At 31.5% G+C, this 12,403-nt stretch overlaps 1 protein-coding gene across 1 annotated transcript in view; it reads left to right on the top strand.

The window, feature by feature from the left end:
* LOC118187287 (uncharacterized) overlaps positions 1-12,403 on the top strand; it is a 69,911-nt gene that overhangs the window by 29,754 nt on the left and 27,754 nt on the right. Inside the window, exon 2 of the mRNA XM_035357479.2 lies at positions 7,519-8,072. Coding sequence (XP_035213370.1) covers positions 7,531-8,072 — 542 coding nt within the window. The 5' untranslated portion in view covers positions 7,519-7,530. The remainder of the gene's footprint in view (positions 1-7,518; positions 8,073-12,403) is intronic.

The following is a 12,403-nucleotide window of genomic DNA, read 5'->3' as shown; positions in this document are numbered from 1 at the left end:
TCTGACTACTGTACTACTACTGTACCGAAGGGTTAGGATTCAGGAGAAGGCATGGATGTTTGTAAATGTATAGTATCTTTGCGACATGGGACGTTCTAAATAAATGGAGAGTCGGAAGTCCTCTCATGTGGATTGGTGTAAGGGAAAAGGGTTGGGAGGCCCTGAGAACCACCTTCTGGGGTGCTGTCCTTCAAAATTGGGTAGGAACGGGTAGTATTGTACTGCCACCTATATGGTGCTCAAAACCCTTGAAAAACCCTTGAAGCGTCAGACTTAATCTTTAATTGCATTGTACTGTTCACAGCAATGAATTTCTTGGAATTGTTCTGATGTCTGACAAATGGGATTACTCCCAATAACAACAATTGCTCATGGTTTAACAAAATGCCCATCCAAGCAATGATTCACATAAAATAATGTGTCTTCTGATTATTGATCTTTTTATAACAGATGCAATTACAATAAAGGTCAAAATAGAACAGAAACACGACGAAGCAAAACATAAAATTAGCAAAATATCAACCTTATGCTTGACGTAAATTAAGTCAAGAAACTATAGATTTCGAGGACAAAGAGACACCGGAACAAAGAAATCTGTGAATATAAATCGAATAAAATTTGCGAAAAAAAAAAAAAAAAAAAAAAAGTGGTTTACTAAATTTATAAAAAAAATAAAAATCCGAAATGTTTCAGATTTTAAATTACGTTTAAAGGGGCGTTTTTTCAACGTTTTGTGTGTTACCTTTATTTATTAAATATCATGTTCTTTGCACTTAAACCATAAAATTGAGTTCAATAGCAATGTCGCAAAATAATTGTAAAATGAGCCTATCTTTAGAATTTCCGATACACAGTTCGACACGCTGGAGATGTTTTTCCCCCCGTAGAGTGTTGCCATTGCTCGCTTCTAGATCGTTGAGTTTCTTACTCAAAAATTCTTTAAAGTTTTACAAAATGTGAAATCGATCATAAAACAAATTCCAAATTTCAAATTTGGAATTTCAGATGCCCATATTCGCAGTAGGATTACGTCATTCAAAATTGGAGGGCTCTAGATACCGTTGTTTTATCACAATGCGAGAAATAGACGTACATTTATGCAGATTTTTCATTATTTAATTTCTTCAAATATAATGCAGGTCTCTAACATTTTGTGGCAACAGTCTGAAAAGTGAACCGACATTTATAAGAGTCCAACGCAAAATGCCAAAACGAAAGTAATAGTTCTTCGGGACTCAAATCCCTTTAGACTAAAAATAAGATATTTCGTACAAAATTAAGTTTTTATCCCTTACAAAAGCTATTTAACATTCTTATTGTACAATAGATCATATAACATATACAAGAACATACATACCTGCATAACTTCAGATATAGTGAAACGGGCGTGAGAAATGGTAAAACTGAATGAACTACCATCAAATTATCGTGCTTTTTTCGGTAGTCTTATATTAGTAGTTTAATATAAATAGAACGAAAAAATATATTTTAGTATTATTGCTACCATAAATTAAAATTATTTGATTATTTCGGTATTATTAAATATTTAGAGACATAATAAATGACTAATCATTTTTTTGCTGCTAAATTTTAGAAACGTATTATTAAAATTTAGAAATGTATTATTTACCAGAATACATTTCTAAATTTCAGTAACAAAAATGATCATTCATTTACCCATTTGCGTAAATATTTAATAATATTCATTCGTTTCTTAAGAAATTACAAATACGTCTCGCTGGTCTTTGTTGCTTACAAATGCGGTCTAACTTGTAGATCTGATGATAAAGCAGAACTTCGGTGTATAAACACGTGTTTTGTTAACATGTCCCGCAGCACTTGAGATAAATTTAGATTATTAATAGTTATGCAGAATAGACGTGATATCCTGAAGGAGTATTATTTGATATGGAAAACACGTCTTCTGTTTGTAGGAAAACTGAAAGTTATTCTTGCAGTTCATATAGTCTTCCTGTTTATTCTCTTTTTTTTTTTTTTTTTTGATTTTTTTTTATATTCAGATTTTTTTTACTCTATTTTTATAGAAAATGAGAATATATTTATTGTGCATACACAATCTCTACTGCTGTTTCTTCTCCATTTATATAACCTCTCTGTACAATTTATATACCTCTAATATATTTATATAACTTTGCAGAGTCATTAAGTTATTTTGAAGTACGAGGCGTGAAAAACTTGCAATGCCTTCGCCAGGACTTGAACCTGAACTTCTCGAATACGCGCTGGGTATGCTACCGTTACACAATGAAGACATACTAGAAGGAGGGAGAAAATACCTTATATACTCCCCCTTTTAAAGGGTAACTGGTCAATAGGAAACTCAGTCGCCAAATCCTGGTTGTTACAAATTATTGTCCTTTTAGTTCGAGTGCCATTTGTGGAGTCGTTAGGTTATTTTGAAGCAGCAGAACTGAAAAATATGCATTGCTTTCGCCGGGACTTCAACCTAAACTTTTCGAATACGGGCCGAGTGTACTACCGCTACACCACGAAGGCATGCTGAAAGGAGAGAGAAAATACCTCTATCTCTGTATTAGAAACATTAGGTAATTTCGAAGCAGGAGAGATGAAAAATGAGTAACACCTTTCCCGGGACACTAACTACGGGCCTCTCGAATACGCGCCGAGCGTGCTGAAGACTACACTACGAAGGCATGCTAAGAAGGCGGGAAAAATTCATTTATATCTGTTTTAAATCTCTCTAAAGAAAGAATTTAAAAAAAAAATTGTTTCGCTTTGAGAATTAAGATTCGTAATCATGAAGCACAATCTCAAGATCGAACATAATTAAAATCCTAAGAAACTTGTGACCATTTAAAATAAAATTTTTGTTAAATTAATTTGTTTTATAACAGTAAAACTTTATTTACACATCAGACACGTTATTTGGTTCCAAATATGCAAAACATAGCTTAATTTAGAAGAAAGAAAGAAATGATCATGGGGGGGGGGAGGAGGGAAAATCAGCCGAAAAGAGGATATAGTTATTAATAAGAATGTGGATGGAATTCTTTATAGGCCTTACCTCTTTCATGGAGACCTCTGGTAGTGTTCTTAAGACACCTGAACACTGAGATTTCACACCATATTCTAATCATGAAGAATGGGCTGGTTTTATTCAAGTTTTGTGGTTGTCCTTAAGTGTGACGTGAACATATGTTAGTTCTCTTTAGAAAGTCCTCCACGAAGTAATTTATCCTTTAGATTAGATAGCCCTTCAGTGTGCTTTGCTCTAGAAAGCAAGTAATCTAATTCGGTATAACTGGGATTAAACTGTTCTTGTTAAATAGTACTTTCGTTAAAATGCTTAATAATGAAATGAATTAAAATTATGAAATGTTTTCAATTTCAAATAATACCCGTGATTCAGAAAAAAAAGAAGAAAAAATACTTGCACAGGATGCAAATGTTTCCTTTTTCTAACTAAATGGCTTTTCGCTGATTTGAAGGAATTTTCCTTGTATGTAATTAAGAAAATCAATCTAACGGATAAAAATGTTATTTTAAAATTAAGTGAAATTTAATTTATATATATATATATATATATATATATATTATATATATATGCAGTTTATAAACTGTAATTAATTATACAAAGATTACATAAAAATTTTGAAGTCAGCGCAGAACATACTTTTAAAAACAATACTGTCTTGAAGGCGTTTGTCTATATACGCTAATTTAGTATTTCTAGAAAATAAAAAACATAAAATAGAATCCCGATTAACCCGGGTGATATCGGGGACGATAAACGTTCACCTAAAATTTTAACATAAAGTCACATTTTAAACTAAAATCTCAGTTAATACGACAACAGAAATGTAAGAAGAAAACATCGGAAAGAAGCATAACTCACAATATAATTAATAAAAATATACTATTAAAATTTATCATTGGCATTTTGAAACAATTTGATCTGGAGAAGAGGCTTATTTCATCAGCATTCAAAACAAGATAAATTAAAACCAGTATTTAAAACAACATAAATTAAAATAAGTATTTAAAACAAGATAAATTAAAATCAGTATTCAAATCAAGATAAATTAAAAACCAATATTCAAAACAAGATAAATTAAACCAAGTATTCAAAACAAGATAAATTAAACCAGTATTCAAAACAAGATAAATTAAAATCAGTATTAAAAAAAGACGAGCTTATTTCAGAACAGAAAGAATAATGTTTCGTTTTTAATGCTCTGGAAATTCAATAGGAATCAATGAAAAAGAGAATTTATTGGTTTACACTTAGTTAATTTTTACCACTTAAAGTTTAATTTTTAATGGATGAATTAACGATAGTTATATATATCAGATTATTTTCAATTAAATTACGGATTGTTGTGGATATAATCAGTTCTTAATTTTATGACATGATGTCTATCAGAGCTGCTATTCTGAGCATTTTCCTTCTCTTTTTGTATTTGCCGCACATATTTTGCATCGTTCTGGTGGCTGGCGACAGCAGCTTTTCCACAGTTCTGCAACAAAAGCACTTAAAATTTTTTTAGACAAGGTCCTATTGGTTCACCCTCAGTTAACGCAGAGTTGGCTGCAGCACAAATTTTCATGCACTTTATGTTTTTAATATGTAATTTCAATTGATTTCACATGTAACGTAATTTGCTTTCACTTTTTACGGTGTGTTTGTTCTCAATCGCAAACGAAAGCGAATGGAAATTTTTCATAAAGTATAACATTACTACCATTTTACCAATCATTCCAAAATAAATAACTGTCATTCACAAGAACATCGACATCCAACTTTCTAAAAAGAGGAAAGATCTAAAATTTCCTTCTCTAAAACAGTGATAGAGTGAAGATGACGAATGAAAAAGAGGTCAACTATTGTTTGCTCGATGGCGCGTAAAAACGAGTAAGTCGTTATCTATATACCGGCAAGGTATTTCAACTTTTCGGCTTAGAACCAGATGCTTGACTGCATGTGACTTGAGATAAAAGCTACCGCGAGCGAGGTTTATATTTCTTCTAAACATTTCAAGCTCTTTTTTTGACTTTGTCGGCTGCATAACAGAAATCGTAAAAGAAAGGATTATAGTGCAGTTCGTAAGTGTGTTGCGGCTGAATGTTATCTTGCAGGAAACTGTTATAACAAGAAAACGTTTTGTGTTACAGCAGAAAATGAGCTCTATGTAGCTCATTAATGTTTGAGGTTACGTCGCAGAATAGATAGTTTAGAAGCAGCATGAGGAAATATTTCGTGATGAGTAAGACACAAAGTCGAAAAAGAGAAAAGAATCTTCTCTTATTCTCCTGAGTCGTATGTATCCTAACGATATTTTCAAATAAGCATTAAAAGACGAAGCAAATCTTGCAATTTCGGAAATAAATATTTCACGAACAGTGTTTAGCAACAAAATTAAGACTTTAAGCACGTGTCTTTGTGAGAGTTAAAGGTTTCCTCAGAACATACACTTTCCTTTTAATCCGTTGATTAAATAGGCAGTAGTAATATAACATAAATTTTAATATATTTGTATTAATTGTTGTTGCATGACACGAATAATTTACACTACATTTATATAGACTTTCTAGTTAGCTTGCGAAATTAAAGTTCACACATATTAGTTTATAAACATTAATACTGTATTATTTTAAAGATAAAATATGAATCTAAATTTATCTAACGTAGAAATCTTTAATTCATTAAACTTCTTGAAATAAAAGCAGCTTTCTAAAATTTTGATTTGGAATAGTAATAGAAAAATTTCGACTAAACACGCTAATATTTATTGTTTATATCTGCTTGAAACCCCTAAATCAGTTGTTTGGAAACTAGTTTTCATATTAATGTTATTTAACATGGAGAGTTTTAAAAGAAAACTATAATGTACATCCGGCAAGCGAAAGTTTCGTTTGGTTTATTTGAAAATGACAAAACATGGCACGAGGGCTATCTGAATAAGGGGAAGGATGCCTTCGTGGAGGACGTTCTAAGAGAAACTGGCTCGTATACAGGTTACGCATGAGGAAAACCACGAAACCGCCCAAGCAGCCAGCCAGATTTTCCAGGATTTGAACCCCGGACCGAACTACCAGTGTTCAGCGAGTTTACCGCTCCCGCAAGAGAATTACAGGATTTTAGGATTGAATTTTTGATAATTTCTACGATCTGCCGTGTAATAATTTTTAATAATTCTTGATTGACAATTAATCATTGATGATTATTACTAGTACGATTTTAGTTAATCAAGTTACGCAATTTTATTTGATAATTTTTATCGCTATTATAGTATGAGAAATGTTTTATTACATTCTAAGGTATTTTCGCCCTCTTTCAAGGGTGCCTTAGTGGTGTAACGGTAGCACACTCGGCGCGTATTCGAAAGATCCAACTTCGAATACCGGTGAGGGTACTGCATACATTTTACCTCCCCTGCTTCAAAAAAACCTAATGACTCTAAAGTGGCACTTGAACTAAAAAGTGGTGGACAATATTTTGTCACCACCAGGATTTCGCGTTTTGGTCCTCTAATCCCTAGTCGCCTTTTAAAAGGAGGAGTATGTAAGTCGGTTTGAACGCCTAGCAAGCAGCAGAGAGATCCAGGATCGAGTCCCGGCTAGGGCATCGCATATTTTTCATGTTTTTGCTTTAAAAATAACCTAAATACCCTACAATATTAGCACCGAAGAACACGAATTTGCATTTATTCTAGATATTCATTATTAGATATTATATTCTCTGAAATATTATTTGAAATTTTCAGTTTAGTTTCAGAAGCTGTGGATTTTAGAAAATGCAGGTATTTAGTTTTATAATTCAGAAAATTTCAAACTCAGGTTAATGCTCATAAACAGGTCTTACACGTCTTCTTTTTAATGATTTTCTTTGTCTTCAGATGTCCCTTGCCACCAAAATGCACGACAGTTTTTAAATTCATGCCAGTCTAAATTTTACCTAATTTTAAAGTCTCAGTGGAACTGGCTGAATATACTTTTATATTTATATCCATCACATGGCATCTTATTTACCAGCTGGAAAACTGCAATTATTTATGATATTTTAATCTAATAGAAGCATTTTAAAAGTTTCAAAATAAAATTGATATTAGTCCTTAACATTGAAATTTCTTCAAACATCTGCGCAAAATTGAGAAATTTAATGCCTTCTGAATTTATTAGTTATATTAATGAAACTTGATAGAAATATATGTCTTTTGATATAATAAATGCGAAATAAACTTTAAGACTAGAACGACTTCATGCCTGAGCTTGTTTAAAAATATGTCTTATATTTATGCTATGTAATATGAAAGCCAGAAAAAATATCATTGGAGACAGTTTTTTCCATTGATTTCAATAACTGGGCTTCTGGTAGGGTCTTCTATAACGGATACTGGTATTAAACAGAACAATTTTAATCGCATATTGACTAGGTTTTAAATGCTTTGTTTCATATAGTTTTTTATAGCAACTGAGAAATATATCTATATTTTCATAACACGAATTATACTGAAATGTATCATCTTATCTTTTCAGGACACAAACAAAATGCGTCCTCTATTATTGTGTTCGCTTGTCTTTCTTGGATCCCTACTGTCTCTCGCAAGAGCCGACGGACATGGCTGGGATTACAGGCCAATCAAAGTGATTATTAAAGAACATCCGAAGCTTATCACCATTCCACATTATGTACCGTGGCCTAAACACGTTCCAGTGCCAAAGCACGTGCCGGTACTTAAGCCGCTGCCCATCGCGAAACCGGTCCCTGTTCCAAAGATCGTGCCAGTGGTGAAGCACATCCATAAGGTGGTCCATGTACCGAAAGTAATCCACATTCACAAATCTGTGCCAGTACCCAAACCCTATCCTATCCCAAAGGTGGTCAAGGTTCCCAAGCCTTACGTAGTACATATTCCAAAGCACGTGCCAGTACCCAAGCCTTATCACGTACCCATCCACGTGAAGATCCCCAAGCCTTACATCGTCCCTGTTCACAAATCTGTGCCCATTCCAGTGCCCAAACACGTACCGGTCAAAGTTGAAGTGATCAGGGTGAAACCTTTAGTCATCAAGAAGCCAGTGCCTATTCTGTGAGTATACACGGAAATATTCAATATTACATTTTATATTATTTTTTTCCTTAAATTTACATTTTGAGATTTCATACTGCATGTAAAATGTGTTTTGAAATATGATCGCAAAGATATTCCTGCAAGAGGATTGTATATGTTACAGGCAAAGTATGAGACGTCATAGGCATTCTGTAGAATGACAAATGCTGTTTTGGCAAAGTACGAAAGAGAATTCTTGATAAGGCTATTTTTTAAAAGACGTTCATTCCTCAAAAGTACAAATGTTATTCTTAAAAAATAATGAAAGAGTGCTATTAAAAGTTTTTTTTATTCAAAATGCATAAATATAAATGAAAATTTTACGAAACAAAACTCACGCCTTTCTTATTATAGAATATGGCCTTTGAGATTACCCCGGGTAATCCGTAGCGGTCTGTAATAGTCATTCAGTTATTGGTCTATACAATAATTTTAGAGTTAAGAACTGATCATGATATCCTGAAAATGTCTTACTAAAATTCTTATGCTCTGAAACCGGATATGTGAATCATCAATTCCATCTATCTACAACAATAGTAAACCACCGCCCAACCGGTATAGTGGTTAGCGTCACTGAATGCCGTGGCCAAGGACCCGGGTTCGAATCCTGGAGAAGGCACGGATGTTTGTAAATGGTAAAAGAGAAGACGGTGGAGGGGAGATTCTTGGACCTGTTCGCTCCCCAGGTGACTCCATCAAAATTGGGGAGGAAAGGAGCTAAATGACATTATAGCCTGTATGGTGCTCAAGTCTGTTGCCAACGGCAGGCGCAATCTTGCAATCCTTGCCATGAGGAATTTCGTGGGTTTGGTCTGAAGTTACTGCCGGACAAGTGAACATAAGTAACAACTACAACACAATAATAAACCATATTTCAGTGTATATATATATAAGTGATAAAATGTATGGGAATCTTAAAGACAGCGCTAATTTATCTGTGCAGTAATTCTATTCACGAGATAGAAATTATAGATTTCAGATTTAACTTGTTGTTATCAAGAAAAAGTACAATAGTTTCTGGAAAGAATTTTCTAAAACTCCGTAAAGAGTTATTATAAATTCAGAAAGATGAGCATTTTTACGTTTGAAGCTGCAAAGTCATTATCATGATTGGTTCTAATTAATAAGAAGCGAAAATTGAAACTCGAATGTTATGTTTAGTTTAAAAAACAACTATTTGCTAATTATAATACGTAAAAATTCCTTACAAAAATGTATTTTCTAGAACTGGTCCAGGACCATTGCTTTTCCATCCAAATCAAAAACAGTGATCTTCCAGATCCGTAACTGACACAAGTTATTGTTATAATACCTTCAGTGCCATAAACTCAATTTCCAAAGCACATTGTTCGTATCGCTTTGTTTGTTATTCTTGCGAAACTAGAAGTCCTTTTCCAATGTCATTGCCTGAGTTTGAGATCTTTGGATACTTTCGATATGTCCGTAAAAGAATCCTTGTTTCACGTCAGATTTCTTTCGTATGCAGAACACCGTGTATCCGCGTGTTTCTACGTTTTTATCTTTTTCGCTATGGGGAGAAAGTGCCTCAAAAAATCTTTGAATTCATGCTTGACATGTAGTACTTTTGTTACCTTTTGATATGCATAGTATAGGAATGAAGGATGAGGAAAAAGGACGAAGCAATTCTTCACGACCCTGTGTATTCTCGCTATGCTTATGTAATGCAAAATAGGCGTTAGTGAAAGTTTGATATTTCTTTGCATGACAAGAGAGAAGCATTCTATATTCATATACTCATATTATATATCAGTCACAATAATGAAGATTGTAAGAATTTTATTTTCATCAAATTCCATCGTATTTACATAATACTTATGCATGAATGTGCTTTCAGCAAATATAAACCTGTTAGTAGATCAACCATTTTATGTGGCGAGTTACACACCTCAAGTATTCTTAGAACAAACAGGTTTGAAGTAATAAAAAAGAAGGTTTTAAATTACATAGCTTATAAACTGTTGGACTCCTTAAAGGATGTTGGAGCAAAAAAAAAAAAAAAAAAAAAAAAAAAAAAAAAAAAAAGGAAGGTATTTTTCCACAGATAAATTTAGATTCAAATTTAAAAATTTACAAAAATCTGAAACTTTCAGATTTGATATTAGGCCTAAAGGGCGTTTTTTAAACTTTTTGTGTGTTACCATTGCTTATTAAATAGCATATTCTTAACACTTAAAACATAAAATTCAATTCAACAGAAATATCGCAAAATAATTTAAAAAAAGCATATCCTTAGAATTTTCGATACACAGTCTCGCGCACTGGAGATAAAAATATCTTTTTCTTCAACACAGTGTTGCAGTTGCTAGCTTTGAAATCGTTGAGTTTGTTAATCAAAAATTCATTAAATGTTTACAAAGTATGAAATAGATAATAAAACAAATTTCAGATTTGGGCTTCCAGATGCCCATATTTGAGTGGAGGATTACGTTATTCAGAATTTGAGGTCTCTAGGTACCGTCGTTTTTTCATAGTGCGAGAAATATACATTAATGCAAATTCTTGATTATTTAAATTTTTTTAAATATAATGCAGGGCTCTAAATATTTGGTGGCAACAATCTCAAAAGTGAAACTCCGTTTATAGTGAGCCAACGCAAAATGCCAAAAGGGAATCAATAGCCCTTCTGGGCAAATTAACCCTTTGGGCTAATAAACTATTAAAATTAATAAAATAGCTATTATAATAGATATAATAGTGGTATGTGCTTAAGTTAATTAACAAATAAACTATGAAATAATCAATTGACATACGTCATAATACAATGAGAAAGTTGCTTTTGTTTAGAATCAATAAGCAATTTGAATTGTCTTCGATAAAACATCATAAAACATTTAATTATGGATGGATGCATTCGTATGACAACAAAGAATTCTTATGCGGACTGAGTTTAGATCTGAGGTAACATGTATCTGAGATAATATTTTAAATCAGTGATTATACTTTGCGATAATTTTCGCTAAACAAAAACTGCTTTAAATTAGACATACATTTTATGTGGACTTTGTTTTAAATTATTCAAAATTTAATTTCTCATTTAGCTTGTGAGCAATAAATGATATAATGAAACTAAAATGTTTTTAGCACAAAGATTAAAATTTTTATTCAAAATGTATTTAATTTTCAAAAAACGGCAATTTTTATCTAAGTAGTAAATACGAAAAGAGTGTTTGAAAATTTAATTCCTAGATATATCTCTTTACTACTAATAAAATTATGCTTCATTGCACTATCATTTATACTTATAATTAAGTTAATAATGAAATAATAAAGGTATCCTTTAATAGCACCATCATTCATACTAATAGAGTAAAAGATTACAGATAAGTTATATCACAGTAATAGGAAATTGCATTAAAATAATAAAGTTCATTGTTTGATTAAAACGTAATTTGTCACAGATTAAAATTTTCTCCTTCTGAGATGCACTTTTTCTCCTCTTATCAACTTTTTTCAAGTAGTTTAGTTTTATTTTAGTTAGATATCTGTTTTGATAATAATATCTATACTTATCTATAAAATCTTTTTTTTTTTTTTGAAAATTCGCTAGGAATAATTCTGTTACTTTAGGATGTTATATAGATTTGTATGAGTTCTGAAGCAAGAAATCAATCATGGATTTAACTTAAAATAACCGTTAGATGCAAACACATTTAATTCCTTTTCTATATTCTTAAAACGTCTGTAGAACAAGTAATAGGTCTATAGAATGCAGCAGCTGCGTTTTAAAATATAACTTTAAAATTTTATTCATTTTTAAAATTATTTTTCTGCATTTATACCGACAGTCTTAGATTATGAAGCATAATTCTTTTGATATATTGCATTACAGATTGTTGTTTGCATTCAGAATTGTTTCAGTCTTTTATCTATTTACGCTTGTACGCTTCAGAAATATTCAGAACGTTTTTACAACGTCTTAGGACAAAATTATCATTTTACACACTTTGTAATTAAATTTTGTCATCTAAAAACATTAGCAAGGAAAGTTTGTGAAAATGTATTTTATTTTAATTTATCTAATTTAAAATTTCATATCATTCTAGGAAAAAGCGGAATTTAATTCTATGAAATATCATTAAAGTAAATTTATTTACTTTATTGATATTTCATTAAAGTAAATTTTTATTAAAATTCAAGTATTATTTTATTAAAATTAAAGTATTATTTCATATTTAAGTAAATTTATTTACTTTAATGATAAAATAATAAATAATATATTCATTAATTTTAATATAATAATTAATTTTAATAAATAATAAAGTAAATTTATTTACTTTAATGAAGCACTT

The sequence above is a fragment of the Stegodyphus dumicola genome, chromosome 12 (genome assembly GCF_044657685.1).
Source record: "Stegodyphus dumicola isolate Sdum_Otavi_A_Nest chromosome 12, ASM4465768v1".
NCBI lineage: Eukaryota > Metazoa > Arthropoda > Arachnida > Araneae > Eresidae > Stegodyphus > Stegodyphus dumicola.
Note: the sequence above shows the minus strand (reverse complement) of the source record. Positions and strands in the feature narration are given on the sequence as shown.